The sequence below is a fragment of the Electrona antarctica genome (assembly GCF_951216825.1).
Source record: "Electrona antarctica genome assembly, contig: scaffold_33, whole genome shotgun sequence".
NCBI classification, from domain to species: Eukaryota; Metazoa; Chordata; class Actinopteri; order Myctophiformes; family Myctophidae; genus Electrona; species Electrona antarctica.
In genome coordinates, this window is record NW_027638147.1 from 1991 (window position 1) to 27500 (window position 25510).

At 42.6% G+C, this 25510-nt stretch overlaps 1 protein-coding gene across 1 annotated transcript; it reads left to right on the forward strand.

The window, feature by feature from the left end:
* Positions 1-1824: 1824 nt before the first annotated feature.
* On the forward strand, positions 1825-9632 carry LOC306918354 (uncharacterized protein). The gene is made up of 8 exons (XM_079531250.1): positions 1825-1934; positions 3118-3205; positions 3315-3365; positions 3648-3707; positions 5259-5309; positions 5746-5805; positions 6369-6434; positions 7028-9632. The coding sequence occupies exons 2-8, from the start codon at positions 3119-3121 to the stop codon at positions 9482-9484; spliced, it is 2832 nt and encodes a 943-aa protein (XP_079387376.1). The 5' UTR covers positions 1825-1934; position 3118; the 3' UTR covers positions 9485-9632.
* The last annotated feature ends 15878 nt before the right edge of the window (positions 9633-25510 follow it).

Below are 25510 nucleotides of genomic sequence, written 5' to 3' on the forward strand. Positions count from 1 at the left end.
AATAGCAAAAAAATATGGTAAACATTATGCATCATAAATATATTATGGGAGAAGTTTGTGTCTTAAACTGGCTTTAGAAAGTCTATGGACTTATTAGACAGATAATATGCAACAAAATTACACAATTAAATTAAAGTGGTATCAGTAATAAGAAGCTAAAATGTATGTCCATTATGACGATGACAAATTCCAAGAATGTTTCTTCACCATTGCATTGTGCTGTTGATGGAGTGGATTTGAATGCCTTCAGCAGATGTTGCTGCCACTCTATGTTTAGAGCCCGCAGTGTTTTATTTTCAGCTTCAACTGCTGCTCTAATCTTCTCCTGCTCCTCCAGCCTATGACAAAAGATAATGTTATGTCATTTTGGCTCAGTAGTCCTTTTCAGAAGCTAAAGCTCTTTATATATAATGTAAAATATAAGCACAAATCTAGATGAAAGATATTTAAAATTCCCTTACTTTTGCTTCGTTTCTTTCCATTGTTTGCGGTAGTGATGTGCTTTCTCATTTGCCTCCTCAAACATTTTTTGAGGAACAACTCCTCCATCATCACCATCATCCTCCTCTTCTGATAGGATGTCATCGGACAGGGTAACCTCTCTGGTTCTTTTGCTTGGAGTTGGGCAGAGTGGAGACTGTTTCATCCTATCTTTTCTCTCTTGCAGTAAGGCTAACAGGTTTTGCTTTTTGGCCTCCTCTGCAGCTTTTTTCTGGTTTTTCTGGAAACATATAAAACAAAATTAGGAAAAGGCATTCACAATATACGGTCATTGAATAGACTAATACCATGGTACCATGGCGTAAAATCTGAATCCCCCCCCACCGCCCCCCCTTTTTTCCCCTCACTGTATATGTTTCTTTTCCCTTTTTACCTCCATTATGATGAATTCCTGTACTGTTCTTTGTCTATATAGAAGTGTCTATTTGTACGTCTCTAAATGTTTTGATGAATTGAACATGGTGGACCCTGTTGTAAACCAGTGTAATGCTTAATTGGGTCGTCCACTCACAGTTAACAGCCTTTGTATTGAGTTTGTGCTTGAAATGTACTGTAATTCTGCAAACTGTTAATAAAATTTTCAATCAATCAATCAATCATGGCCTGATATTATCACCTGATATTGTGTATGTGGTCAAAAAGAAAATGCAAAAAATACATTATAGTGAAACTTTCAAGTAGCCTACTTAAAATTATAATGTTTAATTTATTATTATTATCATTATTACCATTAATATTATTATTATTGTTGTGTTCTCCACTGCTTAAAATGTGACATAGGCCTATAGGCAATACAGCTTATTATAATTTATTTAAAAAAAAATTATCCAGTTAAGAATCACAGTTAAGGAAATATAGTGTTTTACCATATTTCTTTGTTTACATGCTAGACTTTTTTTTAGGGAGCACTTGTTTTACACATAGAGCTATATTATCCAGATTAATAATCCTGTACCTTAAGTAGACCTACTGCACATGTTATTTTTGTATACTATTGAAATAGAATTGAGAGAAAAAATGCTGCTTTGTCTAAATGACTACAAAACGCTGCTATTTGTCTAAATGACTACAAAACAAAATGCATTATTTTTCTTCAAAAAAGCTTTATACCCTGTATAACATGTATAAAACGATGCAATGTGATATAGCTCTGTCTACAAAATGCTGTACCCTCCAACTGTATATACTTTCCCCATTTTCAACTGTTTATTATATTTTGATAATTGCTTTGGCTCTCATATGCCAGCCCCGCCTCCGCTATTCATTTCAATGGAAGTGACGTACGTACATGCATTGTCTTAGCATCTTCTCTCTCGGATTGCTGTGGTTGAACAGGTGGTGGTGACTTTTCTTTCAAAGTTTGCACTCGAACTCGTTTCCCCTTCGACAGGAGTTGTTCAAGTTCTTCTCTTGACTCTGAAAACACATGAGATGTAAGTACTTGAAAACCACCCATAACGTCTGCATACTGTCTGTTTAAATCCATCCATACTGAAGCCATGTTAGCTTGCCTGCCTTTACCTGCCTTACCTGCATCTGGTTAGCAGCTAAGCTAAAGCTCTGTCCATAGCCCTATGATAGGGATAGCCAGCTTTAGCTCTAAGCTAGCTCTGGTTTAGCTTAGCTGCAAGCTTGTTTAACAGACCCCCGGTTTTTCCGTAGACATAGTATTGCATGTTTATACAACACAAAGCCAGCGGTTTGTTTCCATTGCGGTCCTTTCACGTGTATATGAATGTATTGAGTCTAATGTGCGTATTATAGGCTCGTCAGCATTATGATTCTATTAGCTTTAGCTTGACACAAGTTACAACTAGCCTGATTTATACTATCCGTACCATGGTATCGAGCCGAAAATAGCAGATCTACGAGCTCACACGCAATGCACCCATGATGCGTTGTGAGCTTGTATATCTGATATCTTTGGCGCCGAAACGCCGTCGCTACTACGGCTTTGTGAACTATTTTCCACCGTCTACGGTAGAATGTCTACCTACCCCCAAATGCATCTGTTTTCCGAATTAAAAGACTTAAGTTAGGTATATTTTTAATACTTATTACTTTGAGTGTTTTAGTATGACTCACCTTTCAGCAACAAAATTTGCCCCTTGTAAAAGTCCTCCTGCCAGCGCACCCAATAAACCGTAGCAATATCACTGCTGCTGTCAAAATCCTTAATGTCAGAGGTGGGAACTATTGCTTTACAATTGTCATCTAAATATTTTACATAAGCAAACATTTTTGCTGTGTGAACTAGTAAGTTAGACGCCGGACTGTCTATAGCAAACGTGAAATGATATAAATTGTCGAGTCTGAGAACAAAGTATGAGGTAAATTGGACTTGCTCCGTGGCTGGTGTGGGGTTGGTGTCAGTCTGTCAGAGTGTAGAGTAGGTTCTATTCTACACTCTGATTGGTGCGTGCTCGAGACCCTTAACTTTAGGCGGGAATAAGCACACATTCAAACTTTATTGAGCATTACAGGATGTCCTATTGAACAATGGGGGAAAATAGGCTATAACACCCTTCTGTTTATTTTATTTTTTAAAGTGTAAACTCACATTCTGTTCATGAATCTGTCAGCTACTAATGTCGTCTTTTTTGTATTTTTTTTTAGAATGTCTAAACGTAAGTACAAATTGTACTTGGAGCCTAACAGCAAAATAAAATTACCTCCTCCAAGACTGAAAAGAGGACATTTGGATGTAAGTCACTTTATGAGAAATGTAGAGTAATGCCCCATATTCAGAATGAATCAATTATGAGACATAATATGATGTCTTACCTGATGTTATTTGTCTTAAATGTTTTCAGGATGACAAAATCAGTTCATCTTCGGACTCTTCGCACACTGCAGATGCTGAGGTGAGAGATTAATATTCTGCTAACCCTGAAAATAGTAAATCTACAAGCATCACATCATGATATGATGCATTGTGAGTTTGTAGATCTGCTATTTTCACTATTCATTGCATGACACTGTTGTACTACTTCTTATAATATAGTATAATCAAAACTTTTGGACGTGTTTTTATTAAAATTGGATTTATTGAAAACAGATTTTTTTAAATAAATTATAATTTAATTGTATTTATTATTAAACAACCTACTGTTTGTTAAAGACATTATTTCGTAATTTGCATTCAGGTAATTCTTCCTGCTGCCAGCCGTTCGGAAGATGAAGTCGGACCAGGTCCAAATGCCGAGGTGAGTTCATGACACGACACATGGATTCAAATTCGCCATGACTGAGTTCAATTATTTGGATTCCATAGAAGTCAACAGGTATTAACAAAATGAAATAATGCGAAGGCATGGCCACGTTAAAATTAATTAGACGGTAAAACCGATAAACAGGGTATTTTGGGAATAGTAAACCAGGGTTTTAAAATGTCCCAAACCGCCCAACCTTACTTGTGAGCTACTTTCAATCTGACCAGCTCAACAAGATCTACCCACCAAAATAGTTTTAAAATGTACCTGAGGGGGCTTTGAAATACCGGCGCTGGCGTTACATATGAGACACGCACTTGGAATGGGAAATAGAGGGGGGGGATATTGAATTGGTAGGGTTTTTCTTTTTTAAATAACCTTAATGCTACTGATGTTTGTGACTTTGTGTGCACATATTGCATTGTGGGTTTGAGCTGACGGGTCCTTTTTGATGTCAATCAATCAAGTCACCTTAATTCAAGTGTCAGATGCCAAAAATAGTTTATTTTGTATTATATATTTTTAGGGGCATGTCATGTGATCTACCTGGTCGACCTCATAAAGAGCAACATTTTGGCAAGTGTCTGAGAGAGTGCAGGACCTTGTCTTTGTTTTTCAAAGATACCCTTTTAATGTATGCTCTATTGCCCTACACACCTGTCACTAGCCTTCTGAGGTGTGCATCGGCCTTTTGCTAAAAATGTGATCTACCTAAACAGCCCTTGTGATCTACTGGTAGATCACGATCTACCTTTTGGGCACCCCTGTTGTAGAGCATCTTAGTTATTTTAAGATGAAAAGAGCATTTGAAGTGGTCAAACTATCAATAGAATACATGTTCAGAAGCTTTCACCTTCCATAACACAGTAATGGTTTCAGAAATGTCAAAAGCAAAGTTTAAAGCCTCACTCTGTGATTTCTTAACTATAGAGCATCGCAGTCCCGACCCCTGTCATGACGATGACAGGCCCAGGAAATAATTCCCCATGCATTTTCCACATAGACAATTCAAAAAGTATTTATTTAAAGATCTGTAAGCCTCAAACAAAGCCAACTCGGATCGTGACAAATCATTACAACAAACACAATATTTTGGGTCAAACAAATAATTCCAAAGAAGAATAACAAAAGTGTAACCTGCCCTTTTTTTTTTCTAATTATGTGTTCGGCCCAAAACATGATTTGTCACGATCCGAGTTGGCTTTGTTCGAGGCTTACAGATCTTTAAATAAATACTTTTTGAAATGTCTATGGGAAAAATTAATGGGGAATTATTTCCTGGGCCTGTTGTCTTAAAAGGGACGTGACTATGACTATAGAATACATGGGGTGCGTTCAAGAATGTGGCCAGTTTGTTGAGTGTGGTGGGCGGTGACGTCACAGAGTGCGTTCAGTGTGCACCAAGTGCACTGAATAAACGAACGACAAGAGAGCACCAGTGCGTTCAAGGTGCATTTCCGAACGCACCCATGAGGACACAAGCTGTGGTTTCACTGTTAATGTATGTAGGCACAAGCACTCATCAATGTGTTTTGTCATTTATAGCCATCTGATGACCGAGATTCTCTACCAGATCCAGACATCATGATTGACCAGGTAAGCTTTTCTATCAATGAAAAGGAAGGGATGTCCGCACACCGATTCTCTGCTCCAAGGAAAATGTATTACTATTAAATACGACGAAGACCCGTAAGGGTCGAAACGTTGTACGTATATATTTGTCCAGCACCGGTAGAATTTCTGGAGATGTGTGTGCTTCCTTCTGGATCCTATCTCTAAGCTTTTCTATCAACCACACCTGAAGGTGGTTTCATTATTCTCATGCACCCTAGAGTCCCTATATTTTGTTGCTGAATATTTAGCAAAAATAGCATCTAAAATCTCACAGCATGATGCGTTGCGATTGTAGATGAGACTATTTCCGGCAAGGGGTTTCGGTGAAGGAAAAGAAATCGGGCATGTCATTACAGGCTAAACTTAACAAAATGTTAGTGTAAAAAGCATCAATATCAATGTGTTTTGTCATTTATAGCCATCTGATGACCTTGACGACCGAGATTCTCTACCAGATCCAGACGTCATGACTGACCAGGTAAGCCTTTCTATCAACCACACCTTCATTATTCTCATGCAGTCCCTATATTTTGTTTTTGTGTATTTGGTAAAAATAGCAGATCTAAAATCTCACAGCGTGATGCGTTGCAAGGCTATTTCTGGCAAAGGGTTTCGGTGAAAGAAAAAATCGGGCATGTCATTACAGGCTAAACTAAACAAAAATGCTGTAAATGGCAAATCTACAATGTCTGATGTGAAGCATTGTGAGCTTGTAGATCTGATATTTTCACTATTTCTTGTATGGCACTGTTGTGCGACAAAGTATAAAATGGGGCTTAAGTGGTTAATCTTAAGTGGTTACATCTTTTTATTTGTATTTTTTTTACATTGATTTCAATATAAAAAAGAACTAGACCTGTGCCTGTCGGGCACCAGCCTACTCGAGAGTGATGCTGGTTGGGGAAAGTTTGGATGCATCCCCACCCTGTTATGCAATAACCGTTATACCCACCCGTTGTCAGAGTAACTGTCTGTTTGTCTGTGTACCTTTTGTGCCCATACTGTATATTGGAGCACTTATGAATGTTTTGTCATTTATAGCTCACGTCTTCATCTGACCTTGATGACCAAGATCTTCCATCTGATCCAGATGATACGACTGACCAGGTGAGTTCTTATACCAACCACACCTGAGGTGCGTTTCATTAAAGATGTTTCTCAGTTAAGGCTATGCACATGGCTAAGTAGTGTTAACCCTAATGATGGTTAACGGCAATTGGCATGTTTATACCGTCTGCCTTTTGAAAAAGGTACCACATTTTATATTAACCCATTTAGACCTGGGAACGATTCTACAAATGCCTTCTAAATCCTGACAGTTTTCTGAAAAACCCTATGTTTCTGTCGGTTCTCAAACTATTTCATGTCAAGGACCCCCAAGAATGTATGTATTTGGCCACCGACCCCCATCTGAAAATATGTTGTTCCAGGGACCCCCCAGAAGCAAAGATTTGAGTTAAAAACGTTCTGAAAGAATATATATTCAAAGCCACACTTTCACGATTTAAAAAAAATATCAGACCTACACGCTCGTAGCGCGCTATGAGCTTGTAGATCTGCTATTTTTCAATAGCGAAAGTATAACATAATGCTGAAAACACCAAAAGGGGTTCCTGCCCAGAATGGGTTAAACCTATGAGAAAAGCTGTGTTCACTGTCTTATGCAGACATATGCACTCATGTGGTGTTTTATTTTGCAGGTCATGAATCCATCTGGATTCTTTCTCCTTCCATCTGAGCGGCAACCAAGTGACATGGTCCAGGAATCTGGTCGTGAGTCATCATCAGAGGGCAGTGCTGAATCTGAAGTGGTCCAGGAATCTGGTCGTGAGTCGACATCAGAGGGCAGTGCTGAATCTGAAGTGGTCCAGGAATCTGGTCGTGAGTCAGAGGGCACTACTTCTGAAGTTGATTCAGAAATGGAAGAGCTTCCAGAAGATGATCCATTCGGACAGATCGGGTTTGACATAAATATGGATTCAGTACTAATGTCAGCAGGTACAACGACAAAGGCTGAAGCTCTGCTCATGCTAATGAGTCATGCAGCAAAGCATAATATAACTGGAACACAACTTGAGGACTTGTTAAAGCTAATTAATATTTTGTTTGGCAAAGAGGTGTTACCCAGATCAAAATATTTGTTCAACAAGGTCTTTAAAAACAACTCGGACATAGTGGAGTTCCACTTCTACTGCAAAAGCTGTAAAATGTACATTGGCACGCAAAAAGAAATAACCGATGCAAACATTTTGCATTGTGCAGTCTGTAGCGCCCCCATTGAAATCAGTTCCATGAACAGTGCAAGCTTCTTTATCAACGTACCAATTGCACCTCAAATTCAGGCACTTCTTGAAAATCCAGACATTCAAAACGGCATGAACTACAGACACCAAAGGCCACATGTTGAACATGTAATTTCAGACATTTATGATGGTGAAAAGTATCAGGACTTGTCAAAACCTGGTGAAATTCTGTCGGATCCAAACAATTTGTCATATAATTTCAATTCGGATGGCTCACCCGTGTACAAGTCTTCAAAATTTTCCATATGGCCTATACATCTGCATTTAAATGAGCTGCCGCCCAAAATTAGATTCCAGAATGTAGTGCTTGCAGGTCTTTGGTTTGGTCCTCAAGAGCCAGTCATGTCCATTTTTCTCAAACCCTTTGTTGAGCAGGCCAAATCACTGGCATTAAAAGGTGTGTCTTGGAGAAAAAATGGAAGCTGTGTGAACAGCAAACTTGTTGGAATATGTTGTTGTGTAGACTCAAAGGCAAGACCACCAATGCAAAACACCACCCAGTTTAATGGCTACTTTGGTTGTGGCTTCTGTTTACATCCTGGTACTCTAGTAGAGAAACAGGTGAAGTACACTGTGATTCCAACAGTCTATGCAGACAGAGAGGCCAAGGCAATGCTGTTAGACATGGAGCAAGCAGTAGCACAGAACAAAAGTGTCAGAGGAGTGAAAGGTCCATCACCACTCATAAACATGCCTTATTTTGATATAGTGTGGGGGTTCGTACCAGATTATATGCATGCTGTTTTACTTGGTGTCATTAGACAATTCACAGAGCTACTTTTGACCAGTAGTGATCAACCATACTACATTGGAAGTCCCAACACTAAGAGTATGCTTGAGAACAGGATGAAGGATATTAAGCCTCCACACCTGATAACACGACTACCCAGGCCCCTTGCAGAGCGCAAATACTGGAAAGCTTCAGAGTGGCGGGCATGGCTCCTATATTACAGCTTGCCAGTCCTGAATGGCATACTTAAAGCATGCTATGTGAAGCATCTAAGCCTTCTGGTGTCTGCAGTATTTTTGCTTTTGCAAGAAAACATCAGCTTCCAAGATGTAAACAAAGCAGACGAAATGCTGTTTGAGTTTGTCACCAAGGTTCAGTTGCTGTATGGGGAAGCAGCTATGACATTTAATGTACATCTGCTAACTCACCTGGCAAAGTCTGTCAAATTGTGGGGGCCACTCTGGGCACAATCAGCATTTGTGTTTGAGACTGCAAATGGTGGTCTTTTGAAACTGCTTCATGGAACTAAGTGTGTAGCTCTTCAGATAGTCAACAAATTCCTGTTGCACAGAGCAGTACCATTCTTCACCACTAAGTATGCAGTTAGTGAACAAGTTAAGGAGTTTTGTTTGGAATTGACAAACGACAGAAGAGTAAAGAGTTGTACCAAATATCATGATACAACTGTTCTAGATAATGGCAGGGTGACAGAGACTACCGCTGATGAGAAAAGTGCCTTCATTTCTGCACAAAGGACAGCACCAGATGAAGTCGTAGTGCATAGGAGAATGGTACATAAAGGACTGATTTATACCAGCAAAAAGTACACCCTCAGTAAGAGACGTGAAGACTTTTTCGCAAAACTGAGTGGTGGTGGTGGTTATGGGGAAATTCAGGACATAGTATCATTTCCTTCACCAGCAGGAAGTACAGAAATTGCTGTACTTTTTAAAAGGCTTCACGTTGTACCTAGTTTTGTGGAACACATCAGACGTGTAAACACTGGCCTTTTTTCGCCAGTGTGTCTACTTTCAGTAGACCAGATAGAGCAGAAATGCATTGTTTTAAAATCCGGTGATGAGGTGTACATTTGTGATTTCCCAAATGCACATGAGCGAGACTAGTCTATTGTTTAACCCATTCAGGACGGGAACCCCTTTTGGTGTTTTAAGCATTGTTATACTTTACACTTACAGCGAACATTTTTAACTCATATCTTTGCTTCTGGGGGTCCCCGGAACGGGAGGCGGCCTTTTTTCCGACACCCAAATAGCCGACAAAGTTTACAATTAATCACATTCTCCTGTTTATCTAGAGTTGTCCCGATACCTTTTTATTTTAATGTTTTACAAGTACTTATTCAGTCAGTGTATCAAAAGCCCCCACATACTTAACTGTATGGTGCCCAGGTCTCGTGACATCCAGCTGATTCGACTGTTATCACCTTTCAATAGGGCAATAAGCTCTGCTCATGCTAATGAGTCATGCAGCAAAGCATAATATAACTGGAACACAACTTGAGGACTTGTTAAAGCTAATTAATGGTGGACGTGTCATTTCCAACTATTGTCGGCGCATGGAAACTAGCGGCTACTAATATATACTATTCTCTGCCTATCGGGACGTAACTCGGACGGCGGGTCTGGTGGCCCGCCGTCCGCAGGCCACCAGACCCGCCGCAACGCTTGGCACGGCGACTCGCTCGGCTAGCGCCTCGCTCGGCGGTGCCTCACGTGGCTCAAGGCCACCAGACACGGCGCGCCTCCGTCAGGACATCAGTGACATTATCACCAGTCACAATAGGTGATAATGACATACTGAGACAGTGAGTATGCCAGTATGGCCATACTGGCCCTATTGAAAGGTGTGATAACGGCCATACTGGCCCTATTGAAAGGTGTGATAACGGCCATACTGGCCCTATTGAAAGGTGTGATAACGGTCGAATGGAGTGCGACATCAGGGATGGAGATCCCTGATGTCATAAATACGACCTGCTGTCTCAATTAAGTTCATATATAGAGATCCCTGATGTCATCAATATTTGTACTGTATATGGATATATGTCAAAACCTGGTGGTTCCATATGTTGATCCTTCTCCATCCATCCTTCCTCTTTGATGTCTCCCTTTTGACTGATGCCTGTCCATTTAAACTTTAGATAGGCCTGCCCCAAAGTTATTTGTGCATCTGGCAAAAACTAGAGTTCTCAACAGGCCCGAAAATTAAGGCCCGGCCCTACCTAGGCCCTCATCAAAGCCTGTACACTCAAGACACTTCCCCTGCTGCCAACCTTAGATCTCCATATATGGAACTGGCCTGTTCTGACATAAAATATGTTGATCTGACCTCATCAAAACCTGTACACTCAAGACACGCTCCATATATATATTTTTCCACTTCTGGAAGTTAGACACAATCGGGGATCCCAGCATTGTAAATGTATTTTCTAACCTATACAATCAATATGCTTTATTTTTTATGTGCTTTATTTCAACTTTGAAATTTCACCCAAATGTGGGTTCGCCAAAACAATGTACCTGTGTGTTAATTAAGGATGTGTGTGTATAATATATGTATGCGTGTGTGTCATTGAACACAACGTTGGAGCCAAAATGCTTTATTCTCTATTTTGTTATGTTTTAATCGGGCCAGTTCCAAGTAAGAGTACTTGAGGGTGGTATCGGAACAACTGTAGTTCTCATAATGCTGTCTGCTCATGGCCGAGAAAGCACATGTGGGCTAGTTAAAAAGAAAGCCCCCCCCCCCACCTTGGTAGCCACAGAAACTCTGCTTTTGCATGTGAACAGTGCACTTTTCATTTCATTTTATTCCTCACAAAGATGCCATTGACTGACCCTGTATCTCAAATGGTCAAATAAATATTTGATTGAGGAATATAATATGCCTTTTGTATTTATATCAGCAAAATGTATTTTATGTTAGACGTTGGGGGAAATTAAGATTCTCATTAAAATAAACTATAAAAATGCCGCCCTCAACTAACCAGTTAATCGATAAGGTTATTGTCTCCACCAGGCCGAAGGCATGGGGAGAGAGTATGTTTTGTTGTCTCCACCAGGCCGAAGGCATGGGGAGAGAGTATGTTTTGCACTCCGTCCGTGTGTGTGTGTGTGTGTCCGTGTGTCCGTCCGTGTGTGTGTCCTTCCGTCCGTCCGTTACCAGCTAATCTCCGGCACCGTTAACCCGGTCGATGCCACACTTTGCACACACACTCCCTGGATGCCAACGATGAACCTCTGCCCCACATTTTCCAGAACGGCCTGTTATAGCGCCACCATGAGGCAGCTTTTCACATGTTTTACCTAAAACTGCACCGATCTGCGTGAAACGTTGCATGCACACTCCCTAGAGGCCAAGGACAAACCGTTGACCTGCATTTTCCGCATCTGCCTTTTATAGCGCCACCAGGAGGCCGACTTTTGTAAAACAAATTCTTTGATATTACTCCTCCAGATTCTGTCCAAAAATCTCACAAATCGTTACACACTATCTCTATGGTCATGTGCTCAAGTCGGATCTGTCCGATATTTCATATTCCATCCTAATTGGCTATAATTAGCTTTCACAGTTTGCAAGATTGCCCCGTTTTGAACAAAAGCCTCAAATCATGAACGCAGCATGCAATTTACGTGAAATCTTTCACACATTTTCTTACTAGGCTGAGGAATATATCCCACCCTTTTCACATTGGCCTGTTATAGCGCCACCAACAGGTTGATTTTTGCAAAACACATTTTTGGAACAAAATGCCTCAAAAACATGTTTATATTAATCCTAAACATTTTGCCAAACATCTCACACAGTCCTATCCTCCTGGTGGAGACCTGTGCCCAGAAGGGCACTTTTTCTAGTTATCAATGAATTGATCATTCCCATCCATAGTCTCAGTCATATAGCTCACAATTACGTTTAGTAATCAAGCACCAGCTACAAGCTGAAACTGATGAGCTGTGGGTTTTGAACAGTTTATGTTGTCTTTACATTGCTTAAACCTATGTGAGCAGTAGTGGAAAACATTTCTTAAGTTAAAGTATGAATACTGGTAGTAAAAGTCTGGTAATATTTACTTAGGTAAAAGTATTGGTATCAAAATGCACTTAAGTATACCAAAAGCAGAAAGTACTCATTATGTAGAATGCTTTCAAATGCTTAAAATGTATAAAACATATTTTGAAACTGGATCTACAAGTTCACAATTGGGAACTTGTAGATTGGTCATTTTCAAATGGCCTAAATCTAAGGTGGTTTCCCTACTGTACTTGAGTCAACAAACTGTTGACTCAAAAGGGTGCCATTTCCCTTTGTTTTTTGCAGATGGGTTCCCAGATTGCTGTAGGTTTTGTAATAAAAATACAAATTAACTAGTAACTAAAGTTTTCAAATAATTGTAGTGGAGTTAAAGTACAATATTTGTCTCTGAGATGTAGTGTAAGAGTAGTAGAAGTTAATAATAATAAATCAAAATGTACTGCAATGTTATTTAACACCCCAAAATACATTACATAGTCCTACACAATGACAGTTGGATCACTGTCATTGTGATAATAAAAATGGTTAAATTAAAATGTACCTTTCTTGTTTTTTGTTTACTGTACATGTGTAAGCAGATATGTTAAAGTATTTAAAATATATAAATTGATGGGGGGGGTCTCAAGGTTCGGGGACCCCCAGGGACCCCCCTCACATGGTAACTCATTTCTCAACCATTTTGGACGGGGGTGGGTTCGTTGGAATCGTGTCGCCCCCCTGGGGGCGTTTGTGGGGGTCTCAAGGTTCGGGGACCCCTGGGAACCCCCAGGGACCCTCACAAGGTTCGGGGACCCCTGGGGACCCCCACATGGTAACTCTTTCATTTCTCAACCGTTTATACAATGACTACTGTACCGATGGCAGCATGAATATGTACAAAGTAATGCATGAGACCAGCTAAACCATCATAGGCCAGCTTCACCAGCATAGCTCATGCTGGTGAAGCTGGCCTATGATGGTCCACCAGCTAGACCAGCAAGGCTCATGCTGGTAGACCAGCATGAGCTATGCTGGTGAAGCTGGTGAAGCTGGCCTATGATGGTCCACCAGCTAGACCAGCAAGGCTCATGCTGGTAGACCAGCATGAGCTATGCTGGTGAAGCTGTCCTATGATGGTCCACCAGCTAGGCCAGCATCACCAGCTAAGCTCATGCTGGTCTACCAGCATGAGCCTTGCTGGTCTAGCTGGTGGACCAGCATGGTCCACCAGCTAGACCATCATAGACCATCATAGACCAGCAAAGACCAGCAAAGACCAGCAAATACCAGCAAAGACCAGCAGGGAAATCATGCTGGTTTTTCTAGCAGGGTTTTATGTCCTTTTCTGCTAAGCAACAAGCTATATATGCTTAGATGTTTTCTATTTATATTAGGATAAATGTGCGCGACTGTAAAGACGAAACGGAAGTGGCGAGGAGGCTCCACTTCCGCTTTATAGTTTACTCATAACAGCTCTTCCGTTGGCCAAGGCTGTATGATGAAGCGTTTGGAAATTGCGGAGGCAACAGTCTGGTAACACGAGACTAATGGGGGGGTGACATGCAGTAAAGGCCGTCGGGATCAGGAGTCAAACCCGCAGCACACTGCCAGACTGGACTACCAGCCAAGGTGCCTGGACCGCTGAGCCACGGCCCAGGTCCAGATCGGCTATTTTAACTATTCAAAAATGGTTTTCAAAATAGTAAAAAAAAAAGAAAGGCAAAGACGTTTAGGGATAAGGGGTTTAGCAGGGACGAAAGTAGAGCCCAGAGAACTACACACACACACATAGAGCACCGAAGTCTGACGTCACTTTCAGTAGAGGGCGCCAGTACGCAGGTTCATGTATTTTTTTTATTTGCATTGAAATTTTAGGTCGCTTCATATAAGAACTGTGTTTGAAAAATAAACCGATCATCCCGGCCTTTCTGTCAGGGGGGTGGCTGTGGGTCGTTAATGATGTCCATTCATATTTGATACAGCCAGTTTCTGGAGAAAATGGAATTAATGTGGCCGCAAAAGCCTTGAAACTACAAGGGTATGAATGCAATGTCGCTGCTAATATACGTCACGTCCAGCTGTCAACAGCATGGCGTTCCTGAGATTCCTCGTTGACGTAAGCTCAGCTAGTGGTGACTCGACTCGTAGTAACCACGAAACATTAATATCAATAATATTAAAAAAAGAAAAACCTTAATTAAGTTTCTGTTGTGCGACGGGCAGCTGCAGCCACCCCGCTGTTTGACTCGTTTCTAGCGCTTATTGTGTATTGTGTATACATTTCCACCTTCAGTCGATGCTTCATATCCATATGAGTGAAAAGGCCGGGATGATCGATTTATTTTTCAAACACAGTTCTTATATGAAGAGATCTAAAAATCCCCCTATGGGGATTTCAATGCAAATAAAAAGTACACAAACCTTATGTGGACTGGCGCCCTCTACTGACAGTGACGTCAGGACTTTGGTGCTCTATACCATTACACACACACGCACGCACGCACGCACGCACACACATGCATGCATGCATATATTACATACATTATACTGTTTAGACTGATGCTAAGTTCTTGGTTTACCTTTATATGATCCTACCTAGATCACTGTTTCTATGAATTTGATGTAGTATGTAATTACCTTGTGTTGTTCTTGCTTACTGAAATCACACTGGATTTAGAGCACCTGCTAAATTTGCCTAAATTGTGAATTGTTGTGAGCTCGGCTGTTTTGGGTGTGACAGCAGTGCAAGTATTAAATAGAATAACCATTTCTATTGTGAGAACCAGGAAACGGTCTGAACGCAGTTAAACCAGATCTGAATCGGATTCCATGTGTCTTTTGTCTGTTCAAATCTGATTCGGCTGCCAGTCCGAACACACACAGCTGTCGGGCCAAAAGATCCAATTTGAGTAAAATAAATCCGATTTGAATTTGATTTGACTGGATGTGCAGTCTAAATACAATTTAGAATTGAAAATGGTGGACCCTGTTGTAAACAAGTGTAATGGTGTCGTCCACAGTTTATGTATTGACTTGGATTTCAAATGTACCCATTCTGCATACTGTGAAATAATCTTTCAATCAATCAAAACACACACACGTGCGGACGCATGCACACATGCACTTCAGATCTTGTATGAACGTGCATTTCACCCTGTGTAAGCTGCTCGGGTTAAATGACTGTGTGTGTGTGTGTGTGTGTGTGTGTGTGTGTGTGTGTGCGTGCGTGTGTGCGTGCGTGCGTGCGTGCGTGCGTGCGTGCGTGCGTGCGTGCGTGGCACGGTGGCAGTGAAATATGTCCGTCAGATTCTAATGCTTTATATAATGTGCAAAACAATGAACAATAAAAAAACCATACACTACTTTTTATTTGGTGTCCTGTGAATTGTTTTAATTCTTAAATTGTCGTTACTGTCGGGCAGAAACCTCTTATGTCCGTATTTCAACTTTTTAGGTTTCTTTTAATCAATGAATGCCTTGACCTCCTTGTGCAATATAGAACGCTGTCGCACAAGCCAAGTGTTAATACGGTTGGCTCCCTTTAGGACCCAGTGTTGTTTTCGTCGACTAAAACTAAGACGAAAAATGTTCGTCGACTTCCTTTTTCCACTGACAAAAACTAAATGGAAACTAAGCTATGATGACTAAAACTAAGTCATCTAACTAAACGTACTGACAATTTTGTCAACAAATAAAAACTAGACTAAAATGTTAGGAAGGGACTAGTGGACAAGAGATCCAGTATAAGTCATTTTAAACTTGGTTGCATGCTGAAAATAGCCGATCTACAAGTTCTTTCAGCAAGTGTAAAATCATTACAAGTCATCAAGGCCCGACAAATTACATTTTAGTCGACTAAATCTACAGTTGATTTAGTAGACAAAAATCTTATGACATTTAGTCGACTAAAACTAGACTAACACTAAAACATTCCAGGTGACTGACATGTGACTAAAACTAAATTAAAACTATTCAAGAGACTATGGGCCCTATTAAGCAAGTGGAATCTAATTACATATAATGTTACAGTTTTTAAGACGTGGGGGCGTGTGCAATGTCATATTACAATTATGGGCCAGGTAAGAAGCGCTTTCGACACCCCGTGGTGTGAGCAAAACGGCCTTGAATTAGTCATGGGAGTGTTTCAGGGAGTTTTGAGGCTTACCCAATGAACATGTCCGTACTATTCTCTTTACGACACCAGCTGATGTCCTCATGGAATGGGCCCTTTTCGGCAAGTGGTATTACATTTCTGCAGACTGGCACCATAGACATGACATGACTTTGTCACATTTGGGTTAATTATTCATATTGCACTGCATGCTGTCACCTTTATGCCTCAAAAGAACAGATCCACAAGCTGTCACAGCCATGATGTGCATAGCTTGTAGGCCTATGTCTCTATTTTGTTAAGTAACTTGCAGTTTTCATTGGAAAGTCATTACAGCGGCGCAGCCATATGCTAAGGGAGGGAGATATACGCACATCATCACTTAATTTGTTTCTGTTCTAAGCATGAAAAACAGCTGTAAAAATCTTTATTCTAGTTGATTTGATTCATAAATGAATAACTAAGACTTTGAAATGGCACCTACCTATACCTTTCAGATCGGAATGGAACTGCGAGTAGATACGCAGCATTGGCTGGCAAATTGGCAATCCATGCGTAATGTTCCCAGAATCGTCTAACCCCCGAACATACAAGTTCGTTTGATATTGTTTAATTCGATAAAAATAGAACCATGTACCATACAGCGAATGAAAGCAAGATTCCTAAGGAATATGGGGATTTTTACATTTTAAAAAACGGTTGAGAAATGAGAGAACCATGAGTGTTTATAATATCAAATATTATAAGAATAATATGAAAGACAAACGGGCTGTGAAGAGCTCAGCTCACCATCCCGACAAGGAGGACATATAGCCTATAGTGCATGCACGTATATGCACTGACTGTTGCACACACGCTCTTTATTTGTTTCTATTGAAAAACACCAGTAAAATAACGTTTATTTTATTTTATTTCATTCGAGTCACGACGAAGGAATGAGTTGAAATGCCATACGTGCGCCATGCGTATTGCTGCGGCCCCAATGTTATGGTCTTCGCTCGTAGCATTTTATTGAAGAAGAATTGAGTCGGGTGTGATACAGCATATGAAAGCTAACTTCCCAGTGATTATGGAGATGTTTTATTTTTTTTAAAAGGTTGAGAAATGAGCGATATATGACCCTTTACAATCTCAACGTTTGAATTTGAGCCAGAAAGCTGCTGTTGCCATGTCTCATAGAAACAAGTAAATAGGTCTATAAACATACTCCCTAAAGAATCGCATATAACAGGGGTCTGCAACCTATTTTAAATGAAGTGCCATGTTTTTATTTTCTAGATAGTGAGTCTGCCATATCAAGATTCATTTTAATGACACCACATTAAAATTTCCAGCATATTTTGATTGTCCACAAATAAATAATGAATAAAGTTCTTCCTTCTTTTTACATATTTTCTTGCACATTGTTATAATGATCATTATAAATATATATCCCCCTGCAGTCAGAGTTCATAGTTTTAATGAATTAATGTGATGCATTGTGAGCTGGTAGATCTGCTATTTTCAAAAGTAATCTTTGAAAAAAGTGACAATTGTGGAATATTTTTGAAAAATGTTATTGAAACATTTAAAAACACAAATCTGTCATGGGGGTCACTGGCTTAGTTGGGCAAATGCATTCATCTGGGGGTCCTTGACATGGGAATGTCGCTGTGTGAGGATCACTGGTTTAAACAACATTAGGAGAAAAGCCTTAAGCACTTTAGAAACAAGAAAAGCAACCACAACTACCAATATTTACAAGCAACTTTACAGAAAAAGAAGCCGCTTATAATAAACAGCAAACAGACATGGCAACACTCCAGAGCCGCTCAAGTGTAAAATCAAACAGTGCTTTTTGCTTTTAAGACGTGGTCAGACCCAGGTGGAATCGGTATGCGCTGAGTGTTTTTAGGTCAAGGGGCTTAATAGCAAATAGCGCAAAGCGAAAATAATTAACATATGGACACTCCCCCAATGCTAAATTATGCAGGAACGTGGTATTCCATATGAGTGAGCGCTCACCACGGCTTCCATAATACGAAAAGGCGCAGAGCGAGGCCCAAATCTGTATTACCGCATGGGTTTTTCCACTTGCTTAATCGGGCCCTATGACTAAAACTAAAATCAAAATGTGCTGCGAAAAACAATACTGGAAGGACCCCATGGGGTCCCGGAGTCCTCCAGGGAGTTCCAATTAAGGGATCCCCCCCCCAGCTATGATGGATAGTTAGGAACCAAATGGAGTATCAATTTGGGGGTCCTTCCTTGGCACGAAAAATGTTTGGGAACAACACAGGTTTATTTTTTCCCACCCTCTTCCTGAAAATAAACACTTTCAGTGGCTATATGTAAAACATTCCACTAGGGGTCAGTATTGTATCATCTATGACACGTGTTGGGCTCACAGTCGAAGGGGGGGGGGGGGGGGGGTGGACGGACAGAAAGCTGCTTCCCACTAACAGGGATATGAGCACTGACATAGCTGTGTCACTGAACAAACACCAAACAACCTTATTCTATATCACACCACTATTACCACAGCACCTTGTCCTCTCTTAAACCCATTTTGACCTGAGATCAGATTCTAAAAATGTCTTCTACATCCTGACAGTTTTCTGAAAAAGCTATGTTTCTATGTCAGTCGTTCTTCGACTTTTCAAAAATAGCAGACCTACAAGCTTGTAGCGCGCCACTCGGTGGTGCGCTATGAGCTTGTAGATCTGCTATTTTTCAATAGCTAAAGCATAACATAATGCTAACACCAAAAAGGGGTAGACCTGAGAACTTCTACTTTCTATGTTTCTATGTCAGTGGTTCTCAAACTATTTCATGTCAAGGAGTCCCAGAATGATATGTGTAATTGTCCGCCAACCTCTCAAAATATCAGGGACCCCCCCAAGAACTATTTCAATTAAATACGTTCGCTCTGAAAGAATATATATATATATATTCAGATTTGCAACACATTTTCACGATCTTTCAAAAAAGTAGCAGATCTACAAGCTCGTAGATCTGCTATTTTTCAATAGCTAAAGTATAACATTAATGCTTAAAAAAGGGGTTCCCGTCCTGAACACGAGCTAATTAACAACTCCAATTCCCTCAAATCGCTCGTCTTATTATCGGTTCATGGTTTCTTTGTTGTTGTTCTCAAACACTACTCAATATGTCAGACAGACGGACGGACGGACGGACGGACATACGAACTCACTGCAAACAGGAAATCTTTGTGGGCCCCGAAACCTGAGCCCCATGGCTTTGTGGATTAAAAATCCTCTTTGAATCCCCCCCTGGCCCTTACAAACAAATCCACTCTGTAAACCTTTAGTCTTAAGGCCTGTTTGGCACTTCAAAGACTATGTGCGTGAGGTCATCGGAGCAAGAGGGGGTTTGTCCCCATCCGTCCATCCAGAGAGAGAGAGAGAGAGAGAGAGAGAGAGGTCCTCTCTGCTCTCTCGCCCTGCCACCTGCCCTCCGGCCCCTCCATGTGCCTCCAGGGCATCATTAAGAGGTTGGAGGTTTGGAGATCAGGGGGTAAGAGGAAGTGTCTTCTCCGCCTCCTTCAAACCGCAGCAGCAACACACACGCACACACCAACACACACACGCACACCAACACACACACACACACACGCACACACAACAGCTGGGCGGCAGCACATAGTACAAAGAAGTAAGAGGCGACTTGACCACCGGGGGGGGGGGGGTGGTCAAGTGCTCCCTCGTTGCCAAATGTTGTGAGAGAAACAAGCAACCAGGTCTCGGAGAACGAGCCCAAAGGAAGCGGCTCTTAATTAATAGGCACACACATACAGGTACGTGAGCACTTCAAATGCTCAATGGCCCTAACCCTAACCCACACACACACACACACACTTCCAGTCTGCCCTCTATATACTCTGCTAATTTGATTTTAGTCTGCAGAAAATCAGGGACAATAATGGGCATCTCTCTCCCCCATTCCTCCTGCCAGTCTGAGGTACAGAGGGGTCGTGCAGGGGGGACAATGCACTGCCTTCTGCACCCCCACCCCCCCGAACCCCTCAACTCACCCCATCCACCCCCTCAACCCCCCCATTGTTCCCCCAGGTACGGAGGCCCTTGTCCTGTCCGCCGCAGGGGACAGACGGGGGGCTTGTAATGAGCGTGAAATCAAAGTAAAGGTAGTAAAGGGGGAAAGTCTTCACGGGGAAGGAATGCTCTTAGACCCTTATTCTCTCCTCTTGAGCTGGCCCTGAGGGTGGGGTTATTGATGGAAGGGGGGGGGGGTTAAGAAGAGCAGAGGTTGCCTCCCCTATACCTTCATAGTGAAAGACTGATTTGGGGGGTGGGGGGGTTTGGGCTGATCGAGGAAGGCCGACAATGAGGCCGATCTGCGTCTGCTTATTAGCCTCGTGTTTGCATCGCGGTTCGACGCACGGTTCAAAGAAATGACATTTCTCCCCCTTTCTGTCATGCGCCACGCCGACCTTTGACCTCCTGATTGTGCCTGAGGTTCGAAGTTTGACGTTGTACTTCATACCGTTTTAGACCTGAGGCTGATAAAAAAAAAGGAAAAAAAAGGCTTCTAAATCCTAATAGTATTCTGAAAAACCTTTATGTTTCTATGTCAGTGGGGGTGGGTGCTCAACCTTTGTTCATGTCAAGGACCCCTAGAATTGTCTTTATTTGGCTGCGGACCGCCATATATGAAAATATGTAGTTCCAGGGACCCCCCCCCCCCCAGAAGCAAAGATTTGAGTTAAAACATTTTCAAGAATAGCAGAAGATCTACAAGCTCATAGCGCGGCACTCGGTGCCACCACTCTGGTGGCAGAGTGGTGTGATGAAGCAGGAGGTGGAGTGCCTCTGGTGTTAATTAAAGTCCAGAGGCATAAATTAGCTTGGATATCCATTGTCTGCTGTTCTTATAGCTCCTCAAGCCCACCCTGTTTCTTCAGGAACAGTATTTCCTACTTCCTGTTGCTGCTGTTAGTCATGGCTGCCAGTTCCCACCTGATGTTGTGTGGGAGTCCAGACTGCTTCAGATTGTGCTGAATAACCGCTAGTTTGCACAACGTCTTAAGACTAGGATTTAAGTCCAAGACATGCAGTTCATCAAGTCTGTCCAATGATCCAAAGAGGATGATGCGATCTCCCACCATGCAACAGCACATCCTATATGTTGAACATGGGCCATTCCCTCTGGGCTCAACTTTCTTCCAGAGGGTCTCTGGACTGAATTTCCACAGATCAGTGAAGTTCTGGTTCCAATTGCGACCACCAAATATGTACAGATCTCCATTGTAGGTAAAGGCTGAATGACCGCAGCGTTCTTCAGGAAGAAGCTGTGCAGAAGGTGTTCTCAGCCAGAGGTTGGTCTCTGTGTCAAACAGACTGATGATGTTGTTACCGTTGGTGGCTCCTCCCCCAAATACAAACATCCTTGTCCCAATGATGGTGGCAGAGTGGTGTGATAAAGCAGGAGGTGGAGTGCCTCTGCTGTTAATTAAAGACCAGACCATTGTGGTAGTGTCCATCTTGTACATGTCATTAGAGTCTCCAGTCCAAAGTCTCCATCCTCCATGGATAAACATGACCGTCCCCAAGACACAGGCTGAGTGGTTGCTCCTCGCCCCTGGAACAGTTCCAGAAACCTTGGTCTTGAACCATCTGTGGGTGTCCACATCAAATGCATAAAGAACATTTCTTATAACCCCCCCAGATGTAGACGATATAATCTATCATCACAGCTGTGTGTCCCCACCGATTGGATGGAACTTCAAGTTGACATTCTCCTCTTCCAGTAGTCTCTGGGGTCAACTCCGTCCAGCATAAAGCCACTGTGTTGAAGACGTGAACACCAATCTGATCCTTGTTGACGTCACAGCACCCTCGAAATGAGTAGACTTTGTCTCCCACGGCAACAGCAGCCTGTCTGTCTTCATTAGGTCCTCTGTTCAGATGCTGCGTCCAGCAGAACATTTCTCACAAACAGCTCCTCCGGGGATCAAAGACAATTCCTCAAATGCTTCTCTGTGAATTAATGGCATCCTATTGTGTGCACTGGCACTTATATTGGTTCAGTGGTGGAAACATCATAAACATTGTGGCCAATCAAAGGAGCCGGTGGCTGTTGCAGTCCCTAATATGGCAAACTGATCAGAGTGACGTCATCAGAAGGCCAACAACCTCTAACTCCACCCTCACACAGCCCAGTGGGCCCACCCACCTTGAACAACAGCCAATAACCTGACCTCACACAGCCCAGTGGGCCCACCCACCTTGAACAACAGCGCAACATCTAGCGCATTGTTGCTGTTTTACACAAAATTGCACTTTTCAGCTGCCTTCTCACTAACAATAAAACACTAATCTTTTTAGACACCATTTATTTCATTTGGATTAGCAGGGAAAATTCCAGTGGAGCTAAAGAAAAAAAAAAAAAAAAAAAATGTAAGGGGCCCCTGGGCACGTGCCCAAAATGCCCATATGGTAGATCCGGCCCTGTGTGTATATATATATATATAATAATTTAGCAATCACTCGCCCGCTGTCTATTTTGCTCGGTCGTTGTATGTCTGTCCACTTCCGGGTCACCAGTGAAATGCATGTTGGGACGGCTTCCGGGTCTAGATTAGATAGATTACCCACACTGAACATCATTTGCTGTAGAACGGGTAAGGACTAGTATATAGGGCTGAAGCGGTTAATGTATGTTTTGTCATAATAATCTAAATCTAATCTAAAACTAGTAACTGACATTTTCAAATAGTAGTGGAGTAAAATAGTACTCAAATGTATTAAATAGTAGTAAAATTGTAGTGGAGTAAGATAGTAGTAAAACAGTAGTTGAGTAAAATAGTAAGTATAGGAGTAAAAGTACAATATTTTGGATCCGAGATGTAGTGGAGTAGAGGTAAAAGTATTGGATATTCTCAAGTAAAGTATACAAATACCTCGGAATTGTAGTCCCAGCACAGTACTTATACTGTAAGTAAATGTACTTAGTTACTTTACCCCACTGGTTCCAACACTAGGGTTCAGCGTTGGGTGCTTATATAGTTCCACGGCGCTACGAGACGGGCGTGGGAGACGGATCAGAGAGTATTTGCATGTCAGTCAGACGTTCTGGCTGCGTTCTGCCCCGGAGCTGTCCCTCCACACATCACTCTGCTGCCATACGCGGCTTAACGAGGCGCACGGCAGACGTCCGCCCGCGCGGGGCTGAATAATATGCAAATGCTATCGCAAACGCTAGCTGTCTCTCTCTCTCTCTCTCTCTCTCTCTCTCTCTCTCTCTCTCTCGGGGGACGGAGCGACCGCACGATAAGACTGACCGCCGATTGAATGCAGATTGACACCGACCTCCTCGTTTTGCAGCGAACAATGATGCTCTGGTTTGTGTCGGACTGAAGCGCTGAGGGAGGGAGGGAGGGAGGGAGGGGGGAGCCCTGCTCGGAGAGAGAGAGCAGCCTTAATCGCCGTGTTTATGCTTTTTGGATAACTGTTTGGACGCAGCCGGAAAACAGAGCCTTTGAACGTCGGACGGCGTTGATGGCGGTGACAGTAACGTGTCGCAGCGATGACCGAAACCCTCATCCTAGAGCAAGGCGTCTTTTTGACAGTGGGGGCGGGGGGGGTCCGGGACCTCTGGGGGGGGAGGGGGTCCTCAGGGTTACTACAGGGAGGCTGCCTAATCTTAGTGTGATTGGCTATGTTTGTTATACCACTTGAACCCTATTGCACCCCTATTCTTTTTTTTTAATGTTTTTCTGTGGCTTTCGCCTTTATTTTATATTTTTTATGGAGGGACAGACAGTAGGCTGACAGGATATGGGGAGAGAGATGGGGGGGGGGTGTTGACATGCAGTAAAGGCCATCGGGATCGGGGGTCGAACACGCGGCACACTGCCCAACTGCATTACCAGCCAATGTGCCTGGACCGCTGAGCCACGGCCCAGGCCTGCACGTGTAGCAGTGGCTCAGAGCCTCTGCCTGATGGCCTCAAATGTCTATTATCTCCCCTGGTCCATAGGGATATCCCTTTGGTCTAGTGGTTAAGATGTTGGACTTTCACGCGGGAGGCCCGAGTTCGAATCCTGGGCGTCGACTGACATAGAAACATAGCTTTTTCAGAAAACTGTCAGGATGTAGAAGACATTTTTAGAATCTGATCTCAGGTCAAAATGGGTTAAGTGGTAACAGTCTGACAGTGTGACATCTATGAAAAGGTTTAATTTTGCAACACAACACAGAGAATTGCTTGTACGACGATATGGATAGAGAAACACCAGCAACCACACATGCAGGGTCCACGGGCAATCAATCATCATCACCCCAACCCGTCTGTCCACACTGCCAAACTGAAATGAAAAAATAGCCGATCTACAAGCTCGCAACGCGTCGTACGTGAGCTTATTAGATCAGCTGCCCGGCCACGGAGTACCCCGGAGTATACAGCCGAGGAGTTATACAAATGGCCTCTTTAGCGTTCAGCAGAGCGGCTCGGTTTGGAGGAAACCAGATCCACATGCCTCGCTGACCTCATTTGCAGATAAAGATCATAAGTAAAGGGAGGGAGTGGGGGGGGGGGGGGGGGGGGGTACAGCCCCCTCAACGAGGCGTGCGGGGGGTTGGGGGGGAGGCAATTAACGAGAACACCATTACCCCGACTGACGATATGGGACTGATTCACATTCCCATCCAGGCAGAACGAAACCGATAAGAGGGAATGTGATTGGCCCGTTGATTTGATTGGCCTCCCCCCGGGGGCGGTTCCTCTCGCTGTGGGCCGAGCGGTTGGTTGGTTCTGCTTCCTCGGAGCCGAGCCGTGGCCGTCGCTCCGCAACACTCCGCAACGCTCCACGAGCACTTGATTGAGCCGAGAAGAAGGGTTTTAGAAAAACAGAGAGAATGAAAACGAAACCACTGCTGTGGCCACGCATCGCAGGGACGATCACAGAGGTTATCGCCGCCGGTTTGCTTTTGCCGATTAATTACTCGAGTAACTGTACTGAATACAAAAAGAAGGAACGTTCGCAGCA